The 25,912-nt window shown below is 43.0% G+C and overlaps 1 protein-coding gene across 4 annotated transcripts; it reads right to left on the bottom strand.

The window, feature by feature from the left end:
* On the bottom strand, window positions 1–25,668 carry SDHA (succinate dehydrogenase complex flavoprotein subunit A). 4 transcript variants are annotated; one of them, XM_081837224.1, is made up of 15 exons: window positions 25,519–25,667; window positions 18,181–18,270; window positions 16,957–17,118; window positions 14,048–14,191; window positions 13,224–13,388; window positions 11,940–12,088; window positions 9,964–10,088; window positions 7,584–7,752; window positions 6,770–6,965; window positions 5,764–5,935; window positions 5,160–5,278; window positions 4,275–4,386; window positions 2,714–2,844; window positions 1,219–1,332; window positions 1–990 (listed from the first exon to the last, which is right to left on the bottom strand). In XM_081837224.1, exons 1-15 carry the CDS (start codon window positions 25,573–25,575, stop codon window positions 904–906), a joined length of 1,992 nt encoding a protein of 663 aa, XP_081693350.1. In that variant the 5' UTR covers window positions 25,576–25,667; the 3' UTR covers window positions 1–903. The 4 variants fall into 4 exon arrangements, with proteins under 4 accessions (XP_081693350.1, XP_081693351.1, XP_081693353.1 ...); XM_081837225.1 differs by having other exon boundaries at window positions 18,181–18,267; window positions 25,519–25,645; XM_081837227.1 differs by lacking the exons at window positions 16,957–17,118; window positions 18,181–18,270; window positions 25,519–25,667 and adding an exon at window positions 15,669–15,691.
* Between the last annotated feature and the right edge of the window lie 244 nt (window positions 25,669–25,912).

Below are 25,912 nucleotides of genomic sequence, written 5' to 3'. Positions count from 1 at the left end.
TTATATTCTTGTCCTATTTAATGTGCTGGATTTTTACAAATACAAAGTAAATACATAATATGCACACTTGTCAATGAAATCAGAAAGCTGTTGGGAAAACTTTGTTTCAGATTTTTCAGATGATACTGACACGACAGTACTGAAGCATCTGAAATAATGTCCATCTATACATTGTGACCCTTTTCAGAGACACACTCCAAACAAATAATTCCTTACAAAGAATGCCAGATATACAACTTTCAATTCTCAACAGTGTATTATTCACCTAGGTAAAGATATTTAAGGAGAGAGAGCTAGATTCTTAAAATTTTTAGTGTCTGCCAACAGACAGAAAAGTCCTACCAAGCTGTTATGGATCTGCTATGATATTTGGTTTAGGCTTGACACTGTTCACAAGTTATAGTTGCAGCAACTGTGATTTAAATAAGTAATGTGAACTGTAAAATGTAGAGAATTATAAAGTTCTAAGAGCACAATCCAATAGTTAAGTGAACTTAAACCCTTTCATTTCACTGGGTGTAAGTACTTCCAACTATTGGATAAATGCTGCTGTTTCTCTTAACCACCATACTGCATTTACACTTTTAATGTATCGCTCTAAGAAAGTCAATACAAAATTGCACAGTCAAAATAAAGCTAATACATATGAATTGCGTGCAGAGCTCCAGCTACTTAGAGAAACCTACAAACTCAAGCAGAGACAATATGAGATTACTTTGCTGCCTGAGCTCTGTATTGCCATGATATATTAACGCATGAAGCAATAGGCCAGTATACTAAGCTTCCTGGATTCTGCTGCAAATAAAGATTCTCTCAGACTTAATGCATTACAGTTGTCTAGTAGGAAGCTGCATGATGTTCACTTCTGTACCAGGAAACTTACAAGAAACTCAACAATAGTCACTAGTAGGAACGAATAGCTGGTGGCACTGTTGCACAGTCTTCTTCATTGAGGGTTTTGTCGATTACAGGCCTGTAATCCAGAGTAACCTGGGGGAAAAAACAGTTGTTTGTCTTTGTTAGAAAGCTGACTGCACAGAAAGAGTCAAGCTACAACTTTATTCTTTTGCACTTAAAATTATTCAACCTCATTACAATCCAAATGAGAAATCAAAATTTCTTTAAATTGAGTTCTTTTAGTTGTAAAACAAGTCCCACACTATGCTGGATATACAGGATTCCTAATTTCAAAGGCCAAGGTGTGGGGGGATCACATACCTTCCCAGTCTTGACATCTACATAAGAGAGAGTATGCTTTCTCCAGTGCTGATCAAATGATTTCTTCTGCTGCCCTTGGATTGGTTTGGAATAGTCATATTCATCAATCCTTACCTAAGCAACACAATGTAAGAGTGAGATAATGGCAACAACCCAAAGCTCTGCTCAGAAGATGACACCAGCAAACAGCCCTAAATATTAAATATTGGCTATACAGATGTACCAAACAGCCCTAAATATTAAAGAACATTCTAGTTTCTTTAGGAATTTACAAGAGCTAGAACTGAATATGGAAGCACTACCTATTCTTCTACAAATGTGCAACTCCTTAGGTTCTAGCTTTCATTACCTCCTCAGTGAAACCAGCTTTTTTGTTGTGTCTGTAGACACGCATTGCCTTATCTTTTACAGTGGTACCTCTGGTTAAGTACTTAATTTGTTCTGGAGGTCTGTTCTTAACCTGAAACTGTACTTAACCTGAAGCACCACTTTAGCTAATGGGGCCTCCTGCTGCTGCCGCACCGCTGGAGCACGATTTCTGTTCTCATCCTGAAGCAAAGTTCTTAACCTGAAGCACTATTTCTGGGTTAGCGGAGTCTGTAACCTGAAGTGTATGTAACCTGAGGTACCACTGTATTATATAGAGATGCTGCATTAAATATTTTAGCTACATTATAAACAACTGAAATGTGGAAGTGCTGTCCTGTAAGGCCAATAACTCTGATTTTTAAAAGGTGCTGATGGTACCCACAACACTCATTTAGAAGAGATGTCAAAAAGGGCACTGGTAGAGATATCTCCATGAGATTGTGGAGCAGCTTAGGCTGTGCTTCTTTCTTACAAAATTAATTACTAAGGTACCTCCAGTTCAACGTGTTGGTACGTGCAATTCTGCTTTAAAAATAAATTGGCTCATTAGCAACGAAATGGAAGTTGGGGTGTGACTGGGCAGAGATGCGCAAATTTTGCTTTAACGCTCAAGTGTTTTTGAACCTGGCCCGCCCAACTCCCTTAATCTTTCCAAGCCCCAAACACTAATAATGTATCATCACACTGATTAATATGCACATATGCAGTCACATGTAACCTGCTGCTACAAATGTAAGCATTTGTAGACTGGAATACTTCTCCAATACCGACATTAGATGTGGAATAAAACAGGAAAATTCTGATGCTTCTCCTAAAACCACACAGGAAGATCTGTCCTTGCAACAAAGCAGCAGTCCTTTCAAGGTTTTTTTCTTTCCAAATCAGGTTGGGAGTACCAGCACCACATATAAACCCAATATGTTTCAATGAGAACTGTTCAACACACTCTGGCTGCTCAGAAGAGGAAAGCTCCACGTGTCTCAGGATTCTGCACCTTCCTGGAACTTTGTTGCCACTATTTCCATATGCCATTCCTCTTTCCCCCTCCCCAGCCAACATAATCAATGTTCAGGGATGGTGAGAGCAGGAATGGGCCACAGGTGATACATAAAGAAGTTGTGCATACCTTATAATCCTCCCTAGCATGAGCACCACGTGACTCTTTCCGAGCCTCTGCACCATAAATAGTTTGTAAAGCACAGAGCATTAGATTTTGTAGTTCCAAAGTCTCCACCAAGTCAGTATTCCAGACAATACCTAAAGGTACAATGAAATGTTAGGGGCATTTCAGCAGTCCTAATATACAAATCAGACAAAAGCACAACTCTGCTTGTAGACCAAGGCGGCAATTCTATGCACTCTCTCCTGAAGTCAACACTCCCTTCTGAGAAAACATGTCTCTGGTGGTTTCTCGTATAAAACTGTTTTAGTCATGGCCTGCAAAGCTGTCTTGCATGCAGCTTAAAAACTATAACAATTGTGTCAGTGTCATGAGCCTGAAGTCTGTGCTATATTCCTAGTTAAATATGTGAAAAAATATCACAGGAAAAAGGGCAGCACTACTGTGCTAATTTTTCCTTTTTCCTTTTCTTTTTGAAGCACAGAGTAGACTCAGGACTTTGTAAACTAGTGGTTTTTAAACTGTGCTCCACAGACCTCTGGGATTCATTTGGTTCCAAACTACAAGAAAGAAGATTCCACCTAAACATTAGGAAGAACTTCCTGACAGTAAGAGCTGTTTGACAGTGGAATTTGCTGCCCAGGAGTGTGGTGGAGTCTCCTTCTTTGGAGGTCTTTAAGCAGAGGCTTGACAACCATATGTCAGGAGTGCTCTGATGGTGTTTCCTGCTTGGCAGGGGGTTGGACTCGATGGCCCTTGTGGTCTCTTCCAACTCTATGATTCTATGATTCTATGAAGCTATCCAAGGTTCCTCAGTGAGATGACCAGTAATAGTGCAATCCCATCTCCTGAATGAACAATTTGCCTACTGTTACCAGTTTGTCTTTGCAATGTGAAACTGCTTGAGAATGTTCTAGGATACGCTCTTAAGGTCCCATTGGCCAGTAGCAAGAATGAGCAGGCCTAACCAGTGCTCCACAAGAACATGCTCCAGAAGTCCTAATCGAGAAGTCAATGTGGGAAGTGTTCCCTGAAGGTCAAAACTGTGAAAGTCACCTATATGTCTGGCATTTGTCAAACTGATATTTAGAAATGCCAAGCTGTTACCCTTTAAATATTTTCTCTGTGAATCTGTGGTCTCATTAATACTTGTTTTTAAGTCAAACTGACGTTGCATTTCTTAACAGCAAAGTTCTCTGAACTGCATATGCTGATAGATGTCACAATCATTTACTTGCGCACCTTGAAGAAGAAGAAGAAGAAGAAGAAGAAGAAGAAGAAGAGGAGGAGGAGGAGGAGGAGTTTGGATTTGATATCCCACTTTATCACTATCTGAAGGAGTCTCAAAGCGGCTAACATTCTCCTTTTCCTTCCTCCCCCACAACAAACACTCTGTGGGGTGAGTGGGGCTGAGAGACTTCAGAGAAGTATGACTGGCCCAAGGTCACCCAGCAGCTGCATGTGGAGGAGCGGAGACGTAAACCCGATTCACCAGATTACAAGACTACCACTCTTAACCACTACACCACACTGGCCAAGCTTACAATGCTACATTCAGACAGTCTACCTCTATCGAATGTCTTCAAATCATCCATGTTGTTATAGAGACTGCTAATTTGCTCACAACCTTCCTGTAGGACAGGACCTGTACGGAACACTGCAGCATGGGTTTGCATTGTCTATAAATAGAAATTGAGAAACAATACATTGATTGGAAATTCGAAGAAAAATTTAACCTCCTACAGCTGCCAGAATGTTCAGTTGTCAAAATCTGTTTGAATACACCCATATCACTTTCTACAAATCCTCAAGTCCATACTCATGTGCAGTAACACCATTGTCTTCAGTTAAATCACCCTGGTGCCTAAGCTGCCCTGGCTATTTCTTAATGGCTCCATCACTTCCAAGAGAATTTACTCTGGGCTGCAGTATGTAACCATTACCACATATCAGCACAGCCAGCCCGCTATCTTTCATAATCTGTAGAAATCTGATATACTCTGAATGCAACTCTACCTATGCATAAAAAGGAAGGAGTAGTGCTTAGGTTCTGGACATGAAAGCAAATTTAACTTGAGAAGTGCAACAGCCCTTAGGGATGGAGTGTAGAAGCAGGTTCCATTTGCAGAGGAACATCCTGTTTGTATTCTGAGCACCATTTACTACAACCATGTGAAACAACTTAAGCTGAAAGTTAAGGAAGGTCACCTAGGAAACTTTGCACCTGAACAGGAGTTTCAACCTAGGTTTCATTGGTGTTTGCCAACTTTTAGATCATGAATGGATAATCAGCCCCTCCATCTCGAAAATACCAGAGCACAAAATTTTAAAAAGAAGAAAATAATTTTAGGAAGGCCAGAAATCCAGTTTTCAAGTCAAAACATTATATATCTATTCTAGCAATTCACATTACATGTTATTAGCCTAGCCTCCAAGCAAACCTTTTATATACCTTTTGCATATTAAGTCTCAGATCCGAAGTTCTTATGCTTCCATTGGCAAAGCGCAGTTTGTCAAGATTTGCTACAGATTCTTCACCCGCATTTGGTTTAATTGACGGAACTGGCTCTCCTAATTAGAGTAGACACAAGCATGATTCAGCTACAGTTAAGTCTACAAAAATTAGATAGCAGTTAGGGTGAGAGGGGGAAGGCAAGGAACAAGAGGAATATATTGCCAATCAGTAATTCAATTATTTCCTAGTAAAATTCTCAGTGCCTGCCCACCCCCTTCTGATAAATTTGGTAGGAAGGGAAATATATTTTCATAGGCATTTATAGGGTTTCTTGACCTTGCTGGTCAAGTGAAAAGTTGTTACCAGTCCCACTTCTCCATGCAAGCCCCAATTCCTCAGCCTTTCCCCTGGGAAGGAGAATGTGGGAAGAGTGGTCAGCCGCTCCCTGCTCTCTGAAGGTGCCCCTGCTTGAAAGAGCAGCACCAACCTCTCCTGAGTAAAGGGCTGGTTGACAGCATGCTGGTTTGGGCTCTAATGCTCAAAGGTACCCAGCCCTTTCAAAGCCTTTCGAGGGAGATGAAAAACAAGCAAGGAGACCTACCAGGTTTGCAGGATTCTGCAATGCTAAGAGCACACGCACGGCCAAAGACCACCAAATCTAAGAGTGAGTTTGCTCCAAGACGATTAGCGCCATGAACAGAGGCAGAGGCTGCTTCCCCACAAGCATACAAGCCAGGAACTATTTGATCTCTGCCGTTTACATGAGTAATCACCTGCCATTAAAAATAAGTTTAAAATCATTATAAGCATACAGTGATTCTATTCACGCACCGCTCACACGAAGAGGGATCACGCATTTACCCCACTCCAAAAGTCACCCAGCTCCTCCTGTTCCTGGCACTGTTGTGTTCACCATAACGTCATGTGTGGAGAAGACTTCTCACTGCAGAAAGATCCCTGCACATTTAGAACCCTGATTATAGTGAGTTCTAAAACCCCGCAGAGATCCTCCATGGACAGAGAAGTCTCCCCAATGCAGAAGTTAGTGAGAGCACAGCAAAGGTAGGGACAAAAGGAGCCACACAGTTTTGAGGGTGGGATACACACAGTCTTTGTCACCATTTTTACTACTGACTTTCTTGTAGTCGTTTTTTAAAAGCTGTTGGCTAACACAAGGAGGGAAGGTGGTGATGGCAGAAGGCAGAGAGAGAAGGGAGAACCAAAGACCCACAGGCCGAATTGGGTCTGCCAGGCCTGGGAGGTTGGCATTCAGGGCATGTTGGGCTAACCAAACCTACGTTAACAAGGGAAAATGTCATCAAGCATCGTGCTCAGGAAAGGTGGACCTGGTTAGCCCTGAATACCTGCAAATTCTTCATTTGCATTCCTGGCTTGGAGATGCGAAGGAAGAATCTCCCTTTGCAGCTACAGCTTGAACTTTTAATCACCTAACGTCAGATGACTAACAGGAAGGCAGACCCATCCACCTGTCAAAGTGGGCTGTCAAGTTGCTACTTTTTCACAATTATATCAATCAGTATGCAGAAAACACCCACAATATTCAGTTTAGAATACTTCCTATTTGAATATTACTTCTGGGAAATTACCTGTCCTTTGTAGTTTGTAGGAATACCTCCCATATTGTAATGCACAGTGGGCAGAACAGGAATGGGTTCTTTGGTAACATCCACACCAGCAAATATCATAGCAGTTTCTGAAATCCCAGGAAGACGAGTTGCTAACTGCTGAGGTGGCAAATGATGCAGTTGCAAGTACACGTGGTCTTTGTCAGGCCCACATCCTCTGATGTTAAAAGAAAAAGTGTTTTAAACACACTCATTTTCACATTCCTATCTAGAGGCAAACTTTTAAAGTCATTCATCATCTTATATAGGAAGGCAAACAAGAACAGCTCTCTTGGTGACAGGAACTAGCCATCTTTTTCAACCCACATTTCACTTTCTATTTACTAACAGTTTGTAAAGTTTAAATAAATGAAACACATTTCTTGCAATTAGGACTCATATGTGGTAGCAAGTCTGAGGCTTGTCCATGTGCCCTACACCCCCTCTTTCCAGTCTGTAGGTCATAAGCATCCCTACATTTGTACGCACTCACCTGTCTCCTAAATCCCGGGAAGAACTGTATTGCCAGGAGGACATGTTCAAGATGGTCTGAGTGAAATAATATTATTCTTTAAGATAGCTTTCCTTAATCCTGGGTTCCCAGAAGCTGTTGAACTACAACCATCCACTATCCCCCGTCAGCACTGCAAATGGTCCAAGATAATGGGGGTTGTGGTTCAACAACATTTGGGGAACCAAGGCTTTAAGATACTGGATTGGTCAATGTTTACAAACTGAGCAATCCCACATCTTCTATAATATTTGAAAGGTAGCAGTTGCGGAAAACCAGACTTACCTTCCTTCTCGGATCTCAATAGTCATTGAACGAGACACAACATCTCTTGAAGCTAGATCTTTGGCAACTGGTGCATATCTCTCCATAAACCTTTCACCTTCACTGTTAATCAGAATGCCTCCTTCACCACGGCAGCCTTCTGTAATAAGGCAGCCAGCTCCATAAATACCTGCAAAACAAGCAGTCACTACATTATAAACTTGTTAGGGACTATATTTTACAGATGTTCCTCAGTGTCATAGTACTAGAATGAGACACCAACATTTTAATATCCAATATAGTGTATGTACCAGCTTCAAATCTTGGCTTTGATAATCAATCAAGCTTGTTCATTGAATGGCTATTGAAAAGTCAGCATTCTCTCAGCCTCACATCTGCCAATATAGGGATGGCAAACTACCAACTCTACAGGGCTCTTGAATACTAAAGATGTATGGGAAGTGCTTTGAACACCTAAAGCAGGATATAAACACTTCTGCTAGCAGAATATTGTTTGCAATTCTTCCTTCAGTGAAATCACTCAAACTTGTTCTCTCTCTCTCCACAAAACACTATTTTATGCTTAACTGAAGACTGGTGGTATTTTGTTGCATCCCAAATAAATACTAAAATATGGCAGAGAGTATTTAACTCTCCTAAGACATTCTGCTGCTGATTCTAAGGCTGCCATTCTTCAGTGGAATTCTCTAGCATGAGGCTGCCAAGATAGCAAATCAGAAACTAGTAGAATACTATAAAAATCAGACTCCATTATGATTTAGGTTAGCTTTCACTTTATGCAAAATAATTAATGCCATTTTTCTTGTTATGACATTTGTTTGTTATTTTATTTACCATGAATGGCTGCTTTTGTGAATATGCTGGGCATGCTTCCACTTTTGTAGGGCTCTGAACAGAAAATGACAGCTGTACTGCCTTGGCTTTTAAAAGGTTTTTAATCCCAAAGTACACAAGCTCTCCATATTTTCAACTGCCAACATAAGATGCCACCTTACGTACCTGACAAAACAAGTACTAGTTCACAAAAGTGTAATCTTTAGGGTAGTACAAAATTCTGCTACAACAGATTAACTTGTCTATCCCTTTGAAAGTTGACAGAATCTTTGGTGTAGAAAGAGTAAGAACTGGCAGAGGCAGAGTTTCAATCTTGAGATATAGCAAGTGGCTTAAACTACTGTATATTATACAGTCACAAGGCTGCAGCTGGTCCAGAATATGGCAGCTTAGCTGTTGAGCAGAGCAGTCAGAGAGCCAGTAACAATTCTGACAGCACTGCACCAGCTGCCAGTAATACAAGGTGTTGACACTGGTATACAAAGCTCTAAGTATACACACAGTTTATGATGAGAGAGAGAAGCTCTTCTTGCAGTATCACTGCTGTGGGTGGCTAGGGAGTTGCAAAGGAAAGAGAGAGGCATTCTGTCTCTGTAATTTCTTCCCAAGTAAAGTCTGGCAGTTCCCTTCCCTGATTATTTTCAAAAGGAATTTGAAGACATTTTTATTTGTACTGTATATGCTTTTGGAAGCAGATAATTACATACAGGTAGTGCTGTTTTTATAACTCACATTTTAATTACGACATATCACATATGGTCTCATTGGATTTTATGACAGCACCCTCTGGGCACTCTTCAGAAAAGAAGATCAGGATACATAATACAAGACACTTAAGAAATACATTAAAGTATTTCCAAACCTGCTTCACATTTGTACATTTACATTGGGGTTACGTTCCGAGGCACTGAACAGCTTAGTGAAATCACATATATGTGAAACACGACTGAAAAAGACTGCAAACACTCTGTGCTGTCATTGCCCCACCCCGTTTTGTGAAGTTTTTGTGATTTTTTGAGCCACTTCTGGGTTCAGCATGATGCACGCATGCATGGTCACACACATATCAAATGCACCTAAAACAGTCACTGCCTGTATAGACATTTTTCTTAAATGTTTCCAAGACAGTCATTATCTATAGCTAGCCTCTTCAGACAACCATTTCTCATCTACTTTCTAGGAGGGATCTATTGTTGTTGTTTCTCATGAATATGTCCCTAGCATGAACAAGCTAAAGATGTATTATACTTTTTAATGGTTGTAACACAGGCAGAAAGCTATCAACTGCTTTAAGAATCGAAAGACAGCTCCAATAATCAGATGTACAAGCTCGTGTAAATCCTTTTAATCTGATGGAACAGTCATCCAAACTACGTACTGCAAGAGAGAACTACTCATCTGCCATGAGAAGGAAGTTCAACAGCTGTAGGCTGCTCCAATCCCAAATGCCCACCCTGGATTTAAAGGTTTAATGAGGTTTAATTTAAAGGCTAAAGAGTTCCACAGTAACCTTAGTTGTCTGTAATGTTATAGAACATCATTTTACCTGTGGGATGGAACTGCACAAACTCCAAATCCTGACAAGGCAGACCAGCCCGTGTTACCATTGCTGTGCCATCTCCAGTACAGGTGTGAGCAGATGTACAGCTGAAGTAGGTGCGCCCATATCCTCTGGGAAAAGAGCTCATTATTAGTATCTGGCCAGTACATTTCACACACACAAAGAAAACCAATGATTTCAGCTGCATACACTTACCTTGGAAAGCCATGGCTAATGATTGACCATAACATGCAGATTTCTCCTGATTCAGTTGCTCGACTACGCGAGCAGGAATAATAAACCTCTGTTATAAAAATCAGGTATTTTTGCTTTCTCTTTAGCTAATTTAAGTTGGTGGGTTAATTTTTATCCCATTGCTATTCGCCACAGTTCTCTGTACCAACAATCCAATGTCAAATACTCTACAATTTTTCAATTTTTGGTTATCACCCTGCAAGCAGCCATCATTTTGTTCTGCCCAAATTGTTAAAAGAGATTATTAATGTTGGTGTGTGATATTTTTTTGATGTGTGATATTTGCCATTTCTATAAAAATATCATAGTACATAACTGTGATACAGAAAATGGCTACCACACACACACCCTTGTCAATTACAATTTCTCCAACATTTTGTATTATTTGCATTTGCAGACATATTAGTGTAATGTACCACTGATGTAATAATTTTAAAGAATTCTCCCATGGGTTGATGATATTGCTTTCTTTGATAAAATCATCCATATTTTCTCCCATACATTTTGTTCTTTTGCTACTCTAATATCACTCACCCCTATTATTTTCAAACCATCCAATATAATATTATGTCTATCAAGATGTAAATAAATGTTGGAGATTAATCTTTTTGTATTGGTCCTATGTTCCAAATTTTGACCTGTTTAGTTTGTTTTCCCCCTTTTGCCCCAATCTTTCAACCATGATTGGCTTCGGATCATAATTTGTTGGTGTAAAACAAAACATAGTCCCTGGTTTGGGCACAAGAACTGTGGTTTGTTGCTCCCACATGCTAACTAGGAACAGCAATCTGCACATTCACTGTAAACTAGACAGGGGGAACCTCTGGATTCCTGTAAAGCAGGCATGACCAAACTTGGCCCTCCAGCTGTTTTGGGACTACAATTCCCATCATCCCTGACCACTGGTCCTGTTATCTAGGGATGATGGGAGTTGTAGTCCCAAAACATCTGGAGGGCCAAGTTTGGCCATGCCAGCTATAAACAATTCCCTCTTCAGCCACATCCACCTACACCTGATGCCATGGCCAGCACTAGACACAGGGGATGCAAAGACACAGCTGCAAAGGATCAAAGGATAAAGACTACATTCCCAACTGTTTCTCTGCAAGAGCAGTTTGCAGTTCCCACCTTTTAAATATGCACCCGCTGGCCTGGGGAAAATACAGCACTCTTTCCTTCCCATTCCCTTCTAACTCAATGTGAGTCATTAGAATAAAAATACAATTAAGCAGAGGTAAAAAAAAATTGTTATCTTTAACAGGACTACATATTTAGGAAGATTATATATTGTATGAAATTCCTACTTTAAAGTGTTAAATATTTGTAGAGTAAAAGTCTGACTTCATAATCTTTTGTAAGCAGCCCCCATCTCTGCATTCCCTTTCATCTTTGCAAACAAACTGTTGGGAGCATATGTTTGTTGACATGAAGTCTGATTTCCCCCTCATATTCAATAGGAAAAGGGAAAGAATTGTTTAATGGGCAGGATGCAAAGCTCACAGTATTAAGGGCAGGGAAAATAAGCCAAAGGGAGGTGGGTTTGGAGGCTTCCCAATGAGTGTTGATGGAAGCTCCCTCCCTCTCTCTTTGTGAGGTGGGAAGGGAGGGGGGGATAGAAAAGGATGACAGCAATAGACTCCTCCCTGATCTAGCCCGAGGCCAGAATGACAGGCAATTCCAGGAAGTACATTCACATATCATCAGTATGAACAGCTCATTAATATTACCCAGTGGCGATAATCGTATTTTTTGCTCTTAAACGATGTATGGTTCCATCTTCTATACAAAGTGCAATAACACCACAACATTCTCCATTTTCCATAAGGAGGTCAAGGGCAAAATATTCCACAAAGTAACTCGTGTCATATCGAAGAGACTAAAGGGGGAGAGGGGAAGAAACATGTATTATTATTATTATTATTCAACAACATTAGGTTTTTGGGGTACTCTATGAGACTGTAACCCTGGAAGCAAGTCTTTACTAATTTTAATTTTGTCAGAACCAACCTATTTTAGGCAGTTCATAAATATCACTCCAGTATGATAATTCCATTAGTCAGGGATGATGGGTGTTATAGTTCAACAATACATGGAGAGGAAAACATGGGTGACTCCTTTCCTTGTGGATTACCTGTGCCAGGAAATGGACAGGAAGAATGCATCTCATGCTTGCTTTTTTGATGTTTTAAATTTTGTAGTATACTACCTTCTGGGTGCTCCCCAGTAGCATAAAAGGCAGCTTATAAAATATTTTAAAAAACCATTTGTCAATGAAACATAGAAAAACACATATTGTGTAGCACGATTCATGAGTGCTGCTGTATCTAGAAATGCACGCTCTGACGTTAACATATGAGAATGCTGGAGGTGAAATAGTTAAACAAGTTACCCAATCAGAACCCAGGGGGGTGGAGTCAGAGGGACTATAAAACCAGCTCTGGGAGGGGCGGAAGGAGTTGTGAGTTGGGTGGTTGGTTGGAGTGGGAGTGAAGTGGGATAACAGTCTGTGGGTAGGTTGAGTTAGTGTAGCGAAATAAGCTGAGTCAGGAACAGTTAGGAACTAGGAAGACAAGGAAATATCTGAGAGGTGGTTTAGTGAGTGAGAGCAGGTAGCAGAAGTTATAGGTCTGGATAGGCACCCCATGACTGTAATGGACCGATACGGTTTATGAATCCACACGCTTGTTAAATTGCAATAAATAAACAGAAGTTTATGTTCCAATTTAATCCTGACTGGACTCAATATTGTACCAGGTAGGGCCTGGGTGGTGGCAGCGAGAAATAAAGCGGTGGCACAGGGATCAATAGACGGTGAAACATCCAGGGACCCTATGTGATTGCCACACACGCCTCCTGTTTGCTTTGTCTGACTGTGCAGAAGACACATGGATGTGCTGGCTAAGAGTTTTTCTGAGTCAGTTACTGATAGGAGTGCAACTATCCATTTCAAAAGTGATCCTACTAATTAAATTCGGTGATCTTGATTCCCTGCCCCACCAGCATCTTCTTACCCGACCATACAGCGTGTGCAGCAGAGAGTGGCCTGTCCTATCAGCCACACAACAGCATCGATGAGCTTGTCCCCCTTTCCCAAACTTAAGGCTCTGTCCTCCAAAGGCACGCTGATAGATCTTCCCATCTTCTGTCCTGCTAAACGGCATGCCATAATTCTCCAGCTAAGGAATCCAAGTGGAACTTATTAGCCATTTAACCATCAGCATGAAAACAAGGAAAGTCTGCTTTACACATATTTCAATTTTAGAAAGAATCTGCCATGTGAAAACAAAAAAGTTAACTTAGGCTAAATAAACTTTTGATTTGCACACACTGCGTCCTAGTTTCAAGAATCTGGCTTATGAACATTTGGGAACTTTCTAAAAAATAGGGGGAAATTAAGTAGATCAAAGTAGGAGACCTCCACCAGTTAATGCGAGTTGCGTGCATTCTCCAAGCCACTGTAAGAAACTCCTCCCTCTGGAACAACTTTGTTGAGGCTCAGTATATCCTCAGGGAAGTTGGCAGTGTCAGCATATTCACAGCTGTAATGCACCCTATAACAATCTGCTGGAGCACCACATTCTGTAGAATGAAGTAATACTGTACCATCTGACCTTACTATGAAGCAATAGAGTTCTGGAGCAATTTACAGAATCAGAACACGCAAATACAATGAAACAGTGCAATCTTCACTATGAGAAAACTGGTTTCTCCTACAAAGAAAAAATGGTTTTGAACATACCTCAAGAGGAGGTTTGTTCATTTTTCACAACTGCTATAGTAGTCAGTCATGAAAGAGTATTTCAGAAAGACTCATTTTATACGGTGCTACTTATACCTCAATAACTGAAGCAGGAGCCTGTTCTGTCATATAATGAATTGCATCCTGGTCTCCCAGCCAATCAGAACCTTTCACAGTATCATAGAAATGCCATCTCCAGTTATCCTCTTCCATATTCCCCAAAGCAGCATTGATTCCTCCCTGGAAATTAAAAGCAAACATTTACTTAAATGCAATACTTAGCAATCAGTTCCTTTATAGTTTAATCTAGGTATGGCTTTCGTTTTATCCATGGCTTCTTCCAGCATCTCATTCAGTGCTTTATCACCAAGCAGTTTACATCCATAGTACTGGAAAGGTTAATCTTGCAGCCTGCATCCAGGTTCAGTGTTTCAACCACATCATTCTCCTTATTGCTCCATTAAGACTGCAATGGGTGCACGGCTCCTTAAGTACATCTTCTTCCCTGAAGCAGGCATTGCGCACAATTTTTAGACATGTCCCTAATTCATTAGAAGAGATGCCATTCCACTTTGAGAGTCTTCTTAAATACCTCATGTAAACATAATGACTCAATTTGGCCCTCAGGACCTGGGATAAACCTCTTGACTAAAGGCCAGGAGTGGGAGTGGGACAGGCAGACTGATCTTACCCCAGTTCCAGAATAGTTACAGCTCTAGCAAGAGAGTGCTGCTTTAAGGCAGAGTGCTTCTTTATTGAACCACTCACTGTCGTCTCTGTGTAAATAGAGGACTGAAAGTCTGTGTCCTCTCTAGCCAAGAGATCATCTGATCATTGGGTCTTCGGTTCCCCCACAGCTTGGATGATGGGGGCAGTTCTTGCGCTTGCGCTTAGGAACTTGAAGCTTTCCTGCTCAGAATTGTTTTCCTCTTTTCTTATCTGTGGGAACCTTCAGGTGCCCAATCCAATTTGTCACAGGGATGCACCTGCCTACAAGCCCATCTTGCCTGCAGGCAAGTCTTCAGATTTGAAGAAAGGGGGATAGAGCAGGAGTAGAAGAGAGGAAGAAAATTATCACTTTATGAATACAGCCTCTGCTACACTCAATCTCAGACCTAATATCAGGTGCACCTGTAGAAGCTGCAGCCACAAACACGTGGTTTAATTTATAGTATCCTAAATGGTTGAGAAGATAAATGCATTAAAACAAACAAACACTTGATGCCAACAGTTAATGAGTCCTGTGACTTTATCCCTTCAAGGATTAAGGTCTGACATTACCAGCTGGGACCGCAGCAATCACAGCAACCCAGAAGCGGCTGGAAACGGTGTGTGGGTGTGTGTGCGTGTGTGCAGGGGGACATAACAGGCTTATGCGTGCTCCATCATTGTGTGCAATGACCTGGAATGCAACCCCCATATATCACAGTTGTTTACAACAATGTAAGTACATAAAACCAAACAATATCATCATAAAAAGTTAGAAGCAAGTTAAAAGCAAAAATAAATTTAAAACAAATATCCATAGACCATTGGGAATGAGGGGTGGGATGTCCTCTTCCTTCCCTTGCATAGGCCTGGAAGAACAGAAATGCTTTCAGCATTTAAAAGTTCGCACAAAAGGCACCTGCTGAATCTCTATTGTCAGGGTGTTCTACAGGGCTGGGTCAATGCCACTAAAAGCTTGATTTCTCCACTGTTCTCAAATAAGGCTCACCAACTTGGGGAATGATCAAAGATGTTTCTGCTGAAGAGCTCAGGGATCGAGCTGGAATATAAGGGTTCAGGCAATCCCTAAGGTATCCTGAACCCAAGTTGTTCAGGGCTTTGCAAACAAATGCAAGAACCCTGAGCCTGGCAGATGGGCAACCAGTGCAGCTGTTTCCACAGTGGTGGAACCAGAAGCTCCCCATCAGCAATCTGGATGACTACCTCATCCAGGCTCAACTAAGACAAAACACTAGAAAACGTCAAGTAAAGTTGAAGACAGAGCTTAAGTCCCAGCAGCCAGCAACTGGAAGAGAACCGTTACCTCTCCAACTGTCAAGGAGAAGGATTCTAAAGCTAATTTGCATAAGTCCTGCTTGTTGGAGTAAGAGAAAGGGGTAACCCTTTCCAGGATAGCAACCTTCACAGATGGAGAAATCGTTGGTCTGTTTCACAATCCAGGCCTGAGAAAGCGGACATTATTCAGTGGATTCCTTGTGACCCATTCAAATTAGTCTTACACCAGCCATTTCCTGATAAAATCTGTCCCTCATGCCTCAAGGCCCAGATGAGACTCATAACTCTGTAACAAGTTTTCAGAAGTAGTCAGTAGATAGCATAAGAACTGCAATTAGAATTAGAAACTTAGCTGATCTGCATCTTCAAAAGCTGTATGGCTTTTTCCCTAGAGCATTTGGACAAAGGACCAGCCATCCTAAAAACTAACCTTAGAACAAAAGCACACCCAAGGATCTATAAATAGCTTGATATATTTCATTTGCTTTGTGAAGAGAGTATGGAATAATTTGTAAGTGTAGTATTATCTCATCTGATGTTTTAGGTAATAGTAAAAATAATGGATTATACACCCCAAACTCGTGTTTTAACAACATAGCAAAGTATGCCAAGGAAAGAGATGGGCTGGAACCTTCTCCCAGACATGCTATTTTTCTAAGTGAAGAGGGGCTTTTTGGTTTGTTTTTTTCAAAGGCAGAATAGTGAGTTCCGTGACCCCCACGTGCAATGTGAAGTGGTAGAGTCCAGACACAGGGTTGCCTCTTTGAGAACTAGGCCTAAGAATTTTTAAAAAGAGCAAAACAAATATATAAATCCACTTGAGTTGCATTCTGCTTATCACAATTTCAGTAACAGAGTTTATGCCCACAGACAGCAGATGGGCTCATTGGTTCTATACAGTTTAATCCAGTGTACAACACCCAAATCTAGACAACACGCAGCTTACTCCATTCGCTGTCTATAGTCTATGAACCACAAATTGGAATTGACTGGCCTCTTACCTGTGCAGCAACGGTATGGGATCTGGTAGGGAACAATTTTGTAACACATGCTGTGTTAAACCCAGCTTCAGACAAGCCAAACGCAGCTCGCAAACCTGCACCACCCGCACCCACCACAACTGCATCAAATTCATGGTCCACTACAGGATACTGTGTTGAAATCTGGTTGAGAAAAAATATAAATGAACAGGCACATCATTTGCAACACCTAGGAAAATAAACCATAGAATAATTATAATGAATATACATGTACACATAGAGTACACACCACACTTGAACTCACTGTATTAAAAAACAAATTTCAAACTCCGTAGTTAATGCTGCCCATTGCTGATTTGTTGTTGATTCACCATGCTTTGGTGAATCAGGAACAAGCAATACGATCAAGTGCCCAGTCCACTCTTCTCACACATGTCTAAATCAGTGTTAGAAATTCAGCTATATAAACTAATTGCCAAATGGCACCTTAAACCTAGGTTACAGTCACCGCAATGCAATGTCTAGGCACCATTCCCCCCACCACCACCCTACAATGAGTTCTATTATTATTATTAATTTCATTTCTAAGTCTGCTTTATATTTTAAAGAAAAATTATCGAAGTGGTTTACAACTCATTAAAACATCAAATTAAACAATTAAACAAATTCAAGCTTCAAAGAAAATATTTCATATCCTTCTCTAAGTGACATTTTGCTTTCCTTGTATTTATTTACCTACTTAAATTTATATAGCTGCCCCATAGCACAAGTACTCTAGGAAGCCAGAATGATGTAGTGGTTAGTATGCTGGATTAAGCCCTACACCAGGGTACAAATCCCCACTCAGTCATGAAGCTTGGGCCAGTCACAGCCTCTAAACCTTACCACAAGGTTGTTGTAGGGATTAACTGAGGAGTGAACCATGTACCCCTTGGAGAAAAAGCTGGGATATGAATGTAATAAATAAGCCCTTCTGCTTACCTGCTTAAGAAAGCTGGAAGGGCCAGCCAGATGGAGATGTCAGTTGCCAACTTGGCATCCAGAGATCTCCACACGGTTGCAACTGGACCCGCACCAGTGGCAAAGCGCACCTGACGCATGGCTAAAGTCTAACGCTGGCCTTCCTACAGACTTCCACAACCTGGCGCCCTCAAGATCTTATGGAGGACAACTTCCAGCACAACCAATGGCTGGGGAAGGCTGCTATTAGAATATGTCCAATATGCCAGACAAGTAAGAACTTACTGAATCAGATACTTTGGCAGACGCACTTTTCTTTCCATAAACAGTGAAGTGAAAGTTGCGAGAGAGTGCCTGGCAAGCTGCTGGCCCCTGCTGAAGCAAGACAAAGGAAGTGTTATAACTTATGTGATAAACAGTTATCTACATGAAGTACACCTTATCCTAAGCATTCTAAATTATATACTGTAAAATGTTTAATATGAAGCAAATGCATGCTATTCCAGGTTACAAGTGGGATTTCTCACCTTTCTGTGGCATTTTCCCCCGACACACAAACTCCCCAGGCATAGTTTCCACACAATTGTCAAGAGAATATTGAAAAGGGAGATGGCGTATACGTAGAAGTGACTGTCATGAATTTATTTCAATCTTCTTTTTTCAATGAAGAGCATCCAGATTGCCCAGGGAAACTTGCATATTATGGTTGCTAAGTCTAGCCAGAAAATACCATATCTATTACTGGGCATCTCCTGGGCAGCCAATGCCATGCCAGCCGTGTTTTTGCACTACAACTCCCATCATCCCATGCAAATACCTGAAACTGCTGAACAAAATACTGGCTACATTCACACCACCACTTTTAATCACTATACCATAATTACATTTTAAACAGTCGTGGTTCCCTGGAAATAGGATTGTTAAATCACTCTGGTAATCATAGCTCTGGCAGGCAAATAGGGACCTTCCAACAAATCTCAACATCCTTAACGAACTGGTTTCCAAAATGTAAATGTGGCCACACTGTAACAACCGGGGTTGCTTTTTGCATACTCTCAATTCATAGATCAAGTTTGCTATTGTGTTTTACCACATCGTCGTATTTGCTCAGATAAAGTTAGCATAACTTTACTTTGTTTTATTGCTTAAAGTAATTCACAGGAATGTATAACAGTACAGAAAAGCAAATCATTAACCAGCAATTAAGCTGTTCCAAGCACTTTAATGCATTTCTGAATTGCCATCTTTTTCAAAAATCAAACACTGGCAAGAATTAATGTAAAAGAGCTCAAGGATAAGCTAACTGTCTTCCTTCTTCAAATGTGACTTTACCTTTTAAATTCATTATTCACAGACAAGTCTGATTAATTTAAGTTGCCATTCTTCAGAGGTTAGAACAGAGATCTCAAAAATAAGAGGAATCTAAGCACCAGACTTAGTAGAAGAATTATGACTGAATGGAAAGACTCTCTGATTCTATGTATATATGTTCTCTTTGAAGGGAAGTGAAAACCTCAACTGGTTGACATAGAAATATTAGAAAAATAAGCATCAAGTAAAACTGAATAATAAAGTTAAGACAAGTCACCATGGGTGATCTTTCTGAGAACCAGATTTCAGCTTCATTAACTATTGTAATGGTTCTAGGGCAGTGTTTCCCAACCTTTTTTGGGCAAAGGCACACTTGTTTCATGAAAAAAATCTCGAGGCACACCACCATTAGAAAATGTTTAAAAAATTAACTCTGTGCCTATATTGACTATATATACAGTGGTGCCCCGCAAGACGAATGCCTCGCAAGACTGAAAACCCGCAAGAGGAAAGGGTTTTCCGTTTTTTGAGGCACTTCGCAAGATGAATTTCCCTATGGGCTTGCTTTGCAAGAAGAAAGCCTATAGGGAAATCTCCAGGGACCTCTTTTAAATGCTGGCGGTGGGGAGCAAAGCCTTCCCCCCCCCTCCGGCCTTCAGAAGAGGTCCAGGAAGGCCGGCGGGGGCCGAAAGGCTTTGCTCCCCACCGCCAGCATTTTAAAAGCAGTCCGGGATAGCAGGGAAGCGCTTCCCGCTATCCTGGACGGCTTTTGAAGGCAGGCGGGGGGAGCAAAGACTTTGTTCCCCCGCCCGCCTTCAGAAGAGGTCCAGGACCTCTTCTGAAGGCTGGCGGGGGGTGAAAGTCTTTGCTCCCCCCTGCCTGCCTTCCCGGGAGAGTGGAGAAACGCAGCGTGTTTCTCCGCTGTCCCGGACAGCTTTTGAAGGCAGGCAGAGGGGAGCAAAGACTTTCGCCCCCCGCCCGCATTCAGAAGAGGTCCAGGACCTCTTCTGAAGGCGGGCGGGGGGCAAAAGTCCTTGCTCCCCCCCTGCCTGCCTTCCCGGGAGAGCGGAGAAAAGCAGCGTGTTTCTCCGCTGTCCTGGACGGCTTTTGAAGGCAGGCGGGGGGAGCAAAGACTTTCGCCCCCCGCCCGCATTCAGAAGAGGTCCAGGACCTCTTCTGAAGGCTGGCGGGGGGCAAAAGTCTTTGCTCCCCCTGCCTGCCTTCCCGGGAGAGCGTAGAAACGCAGCACGTTTCTCCTCTGTCCCGGACGGCTTTTGAAGGGGGGGAGCAAAGACTTTCCACTCTCCCGGGAAGGCAGGCACGGGGGAGCAAAGACCTTTGCCCCCCGCCCGCCTTCAGAAGAGGCCCTGGACCTCTTCTGAAGGCGGGCGGGGGGCGAAAGTCTTTGCTCCCCTCTGCCTACCTTCAAAAGCTGTCCGGGACAGCGGAGAAACACGCTGCGTTTCTCCGCTCTCCCGGGAAGGCAGGCAGGGGGGAGCAAAGAGGTCCTGGACCTCTTCTGAAGGCGGGCGGGGGGCAAAAGTCTAATTCTAATTTCAATGAGTGTGCCCTCCCACAGCACACCAGGCAACGTCTTGCGGCACACTAGTGTGCCGCGGAACACCGGTTGGGAAACACTGTTCTAGGGGTTGCTCGTGCGTAAGCCGGTGCTTATCTGCCCGGCTGGGTGCAAACACCTGGCTGGGTTGCCAAAGTGAACCTTTTCTGTCCGGACAGCCACTCACCCGTGGCTGACTCAATTGCTGGCAGAATCCGTCAGTGGGCGTTTCTTAAACTTATTCCAGCAAATAAGCTCTTTGACGCCTAGTCTCCTCCTACTCTCTCTGCGCGAAAGCCTTCTGTGCAAGGAGGGCGTGGGCAACGGAGGACCCCTACTCTCCCCGCTGGTCCCAGGCAAGGAGTCATGGGACCGCCTCGCCGCTTCCCCCATCTGCCCCCCTTCTCCACTGGTGCTATGCTGATTCTCTTCCCCAGAAGATGGGCTGCTTCTCCCGATCCCTGGATGCTCTCTGGAATCTCTCTGGCTTTTGCTCTCTCCCTCCGGCACTGATGGCAGTTTCCTGACAACTATGAACCCCAAAATCTGGAATCCTCTCCAAACTTTTTGTAGGATTTTGTAGTTGTTTTGCAGGGCCACTAAACTGAGTAATTGCTACATCAAACTGGGGTTCATAGGTAACACTCAGAAATCCAACATTATCCTAGTCACTCTGAACTGGTGCCATGTTTCAGAGTCGTTTTGTAGCATTTGGTAGCTTGAACCCTGCATTTTGTAGGGCCCCCAAAATGGAATAACTGATATTCAAACTGGTATCCTAGGTATCCCCCCAAACCCCAACACTGTCCCATCCACTCCAAACTGGTGCCAAAGTTCTGTAGTTGTTTTGTAGGGGTTCTGCAGTGAAAAGCCCACATTTGGCAATACCACACAAAAAGTACAGTAACTGATGCATCAAACCAGGGTTCTTGCTTAACAAAACTCAAAGTCCAATACTGTTTGATTTACAGTGGTGCCCCGCAAGACGAACGCCTCGCAAGACGGAAAACCCGCTAGACGAAAGGGTTTTCCGTTTTGGAGGCGCTTCGCAAAACAAATTTCCCTATGGGCTTGCTTCGCAAGACGAAATGTCTTGCGAGTTCCTGCAGGTTTCCCCCGCTTATCAGCTGATCCGCTGATAAGCCGCTTAACAGCTGATCGCTAAAAGCCGCTAAACCGCTAATAGCGCTAATCCGCTAAGCTGTCAATGGGCTTGCTTTGCAAGACGAAAAAACTGCTATACGAAGAGCTTCACGGAACGGATTAATTTCGTTTTGCGAGGCACCACTGTACTCCAAAGAAATGCCAAAGGTTTGCAATTGTTTTGCAGCCTTCTAGTAGTTAACCCCCACATTTTGCCAATCCCCAAAAGTGGGTTACTATCTTACTCAGTAGTTAATGAAGCTACATCCAGTTTAAGTAGCAATTCCTCAGTTGGGGTGGGGCAGACCTACCAAACAAAACCCTACAAAATGTCTACAAAACTTTGGCAACACTTTGGAGTGAATGGGACAATGTTTGGTATCAGGGAAAACCTATGACCCCTGGTTTGAGTATCAATAACTAGGTTTGGGAGCACTAAAATGTGGGATTCATGCTACAAAACCCTACAAAATGACTACAAAACCCTACAAAGGTTTCGCAGGGAATCTCAAGTTTTGGGGTTCATAGTTAATGAAGTTCTATATTTCTCTCTGCTCAGCGCAAAATGCCCTTAGGTCGTAGCCCTGTAATGGCAGCTGAGGGTGGGAAAGGTTTCAGCATTCACAAAGAAGAGTCTACACCTATTAAGCAAAACAAAGTGACAGTATTTCAACTGCAAACAAGCATTTCAGCTTGCTTTACAGTAACCACAGAATTTCCTAAACATGTAACTGGTTGTGGAATAAGAATAACTAAAGCCTCCCTCACGTTAAAGAGAAAGCCCTAGTCAACCTTGAATCTAACTTTCAGCCAAAAATGAGTATTCATTTAAATGGTAAAACACAGGTTAGAAATGGCCTTGCAAAGAAGTCCATAAGTTATTCCACCCCCACCCCCTTTTGTTCCTTCAAGCATTTGCAAATGCCTATGTTAGTAATTCATGGCCTTATCAAATAGTTAATTAGTTCATTTATATACCGCCCTTCATCACAAGATCTCAGGGTGGATCACAGAATAAAATACAAGACCAAAATACAATAATCAAAAACAACAAAACAATAACCCACCTTCCAACTTTTGTAATGCTTCCATTGGTATCAGGAAACACATTAGAAGAAACTATTTAGAAGACAACTTCTCAAACTTAAACTAGAAGCTCAGTAGTTGGACTTAAAACTCCTTCATATTGGCCACTGAAAGATAACCTTTCAGTCCTCAAGGTGGTTTGGGTGAACTGCCCCACATACATACCTACTTTATAAGGAGCATTTTGGGCAATGTGTGGATATGACACAAATGAAATGTTAAGTGCAGTTTTGATAGGGGACCAGTTTGGAAAGCCTTCTTAATACACCTTCTCATAAGCCCTATTTGACTTCCACAGCACTTGTAAGCACTGCCCTGCCCCTCAGAAACACTTGAAGCTCCAGGGCAAATGAAGCAGGGAGACTCCTCACTTCATGGAGGCTCCCTTCACAATCTAAAATCCTGCAAAATCAAGGTTTTTAGTTGCTCATGCGGTCTCTACGAGTTGAGGAGGCTTCCCAACGCAAACCTTTGCCCTCAAACTAGTGGAGGGCTGAACAAAGAATAAGGATGATGCGCCAAAGGAGGTGGGGTCTGGCAGCACTGCATTTGCATCACTGTAAACCATAATTTAAATAAAATTCAAACTATGGTTTAAATTACTTTTGAGCAGCATTCACCAGCACAGTGCATTTTCTTGCTAAACCATACTTTAAAAATAAGAATGGTTTAGTGTAATGCACATACTGGGCTGCTGCTTGAATTGGTCCCTCAGTTAATGAACCCAGGTCTCAAGCAGAAGTGCCAGACTGGTTGGGTGTTCCCCTACAACTGTGGTGGAGGAAGCACAGGCCCAGGGACCAAATGTGACTCCCTAGGCATCTATAGCCAACCCTCTGGACTCTGTCAAGACACTTCTGCTCTCTCCAAGCTGCACTTCTCACTGGCCCTGCTCCACATACTACCTTCGAGTGCTTTTGCCTGGCTAGACAGCAAGCTACAGTTTGCTGCAGTCGTGGGAAAAGGCAAATTCCATACCAGGGATCATTAGGAAAGGAATTGAAAAGAAAACTGCTGGCATCATAATGCTGAAATCTATGATGCAACTGAATTTGGACTGCTGTGTACAATTCTGGTTGCCTCACCTAAAAAAATGATATTGTAGAGTTGGAAAAGGTTCACCCCAATGATTAAGGGGGAGGGAGCAAGTGCCTTATGAAGAAAAGCTGCAGCATTGGGGACTTTTTAGTTTAGAGATAAGGTGAGTAAGAGGTGATACAATGGAAGTTTATAAAATTATGCATGGCATGGATAAAGTAGATAGAGAAAAGTTCCATCTCTCATAATACTGGAACTTGTAGACATCCAATGAAACAGAATGTTTCGAGATTTAGTCAAACTATGGAACTTGCTCTCGAGGAGACAGTGGCAGCCACCAACCTGGTTGACTTTAAGAGAAGATTAGACAAATTCATGGAGAAGGAGAGGGCTGCCAATGGCTATGCTCTACCTCCACAGTTGGGGGGCAGCAATACTTCTGAAAACAAGTTTCTGGAAACTGTGGGGCAGGTGGGAGAAGATTGCTCTTGTGCTCATGTTCTTCCCATAGGCATCTAGTTGGCCACTGTGAGAAGAGAACGCCAGACTAGATGGGCCATTGGTCTGAACCAGCCGGGCTATTCTTATGTTCTTATACAGATGCTTGAGCATCAAGAGACCTGGGTGCCAAGACCTGCTACATACAACAGAACTTCAAGGGGCACCATCTCATTCACCCCAAAAGAACTGGTGCACCTGTAAGCATTTGTACATGTGCCAAAACTAGCTGAGAGGCAGCACATGGAGATCTGCACTGATCCTTGCAATGTTCCCCTAATTGTTCATATCCTAGGACTGGAAGATTACTACATGATCTTAGAAGCGTGGCATCATCTTAGAAGGCTGTGACCATAATGAAGGGAAACTGAGCTGCCTTTGAAACGGCCTCTTCATCTTTACTGGCTGTTGGGGGGAGGGGTTATGCTTAAGATTTATTTTTAAAGGTCTCTCAAAGTATTATTTATGAGGACGCATAAATGTTTCGTAATTTGCTACGACCATGTGACCCAAGTGAATCGCTCTGCTGGTTAGAGTGTGGTGCTGATAATGCCAAGGTTGCAGGTTCCCTCATGGCGCAGCTGCATATTCCTGCCTTGCAAGGGGTTGGACTAGATGACCCTCAGCGCCCCTTCCAACTCTACGATTCTATTCTTCTGGTTTAGCATAATAGAGATCTGTCTATATGAGGCAAAGGATGGATCTATGAGAGGATCCGCGGGTGACCTTGAGGCCCGGCCACCCGCCTCCCCCTCAGGCTAGCCAACCTGGCCGGGTTGTTAGGAGGATCAGGGCCACGGGCGGGGCCTGCATAGCGCACCGGGGTTATTTGGGGAGCGGGGGAAGGGCGGCGGTGCGGAGCCGGCGAGGCGGCCGGGCAGCTGCCTGTGGAGAAGCGGCGCCGCCGCCCTCTCCCTCGTCGTCTCCGGACGGCTGAGCCTTACAGGACTCTCCTCCTCCTCCTCCCCAGGCTCCCGCCGCGCACTTACCGCGCGGAGCTGCCTCAAGCGCCGCAACGCCTGCGAAGCCGCCACTGCCGCCGCCATTTCGCACCGGCCCTCAGAAACGAGGCCGGGCAGAGAGCGGGCTCACTGCGCCTGCGCACGAGGAACGGGGGAAGGTCGCCCTGACCGAACAATCGTCGACGGAGGGACGGCGGGCGGGAGGAACCAACCAACCGAAGAGGGGGGGACAAGCGGGAGCCTTCAAAGGCACCTCACGGTCTAAAGGGACAGAGACGCGAAATGCCCTTCTCGGTTCCCCCAAAGAGGAAAAGTATATCTGCCTAGCGCTCTTTCGTACTCGAAAGAGTTTCCGAGGGGGGAAATAATCATTATCATCGCCCTCCCCCTTGTCCTCACAGGGATGGTTCGTTCCAAGAGC

The sequence above is a fragment of the Podarcis erhardii genome (genome assembly GCF_964252035.2).
Source record: "Podarcis erhardii genome assembly, chromosome: 13".
In the NCBI taxonomy this organism is placed as follows: Eukaryota; Metazoa; Chordata; class Lepidosauria; order Squamata; family Lacertidae; genus Podarcis; species Podarcis erhardii.
This window is presented reverse-complemented; position numbering and strand designations above follow the sequence as displayed.

What these genes read in the sequence shown, in the direction of transcription:
- SDHA (XM_081837224.1), bottom strand. Translation starts at nt 25,575, where the DNA reads ATGGCGGCGGCAGTGGCGGCTTCGCAGGCGTTGCGGCGCTTGAGGCAG. An exon ending in GCTTGAGGCAGCTCCGCGCG is followed by an intron (nt 18,271 to 25,518) that starts GTAAGTGCGCGG and finishes GTCTTGCTTCAG; the next exon opens with CAGGGGCCAGCAGCTTGCCA. An exon ending in ATTGAGATCCGAGAAGGAAG is followed by an intron (nt 6,966 to 7,583) that starts GTAAGTCTGGTT and finishes TTTTAACATCAG; the next exon opens with AGGATGTGGGCCTGACAAAG.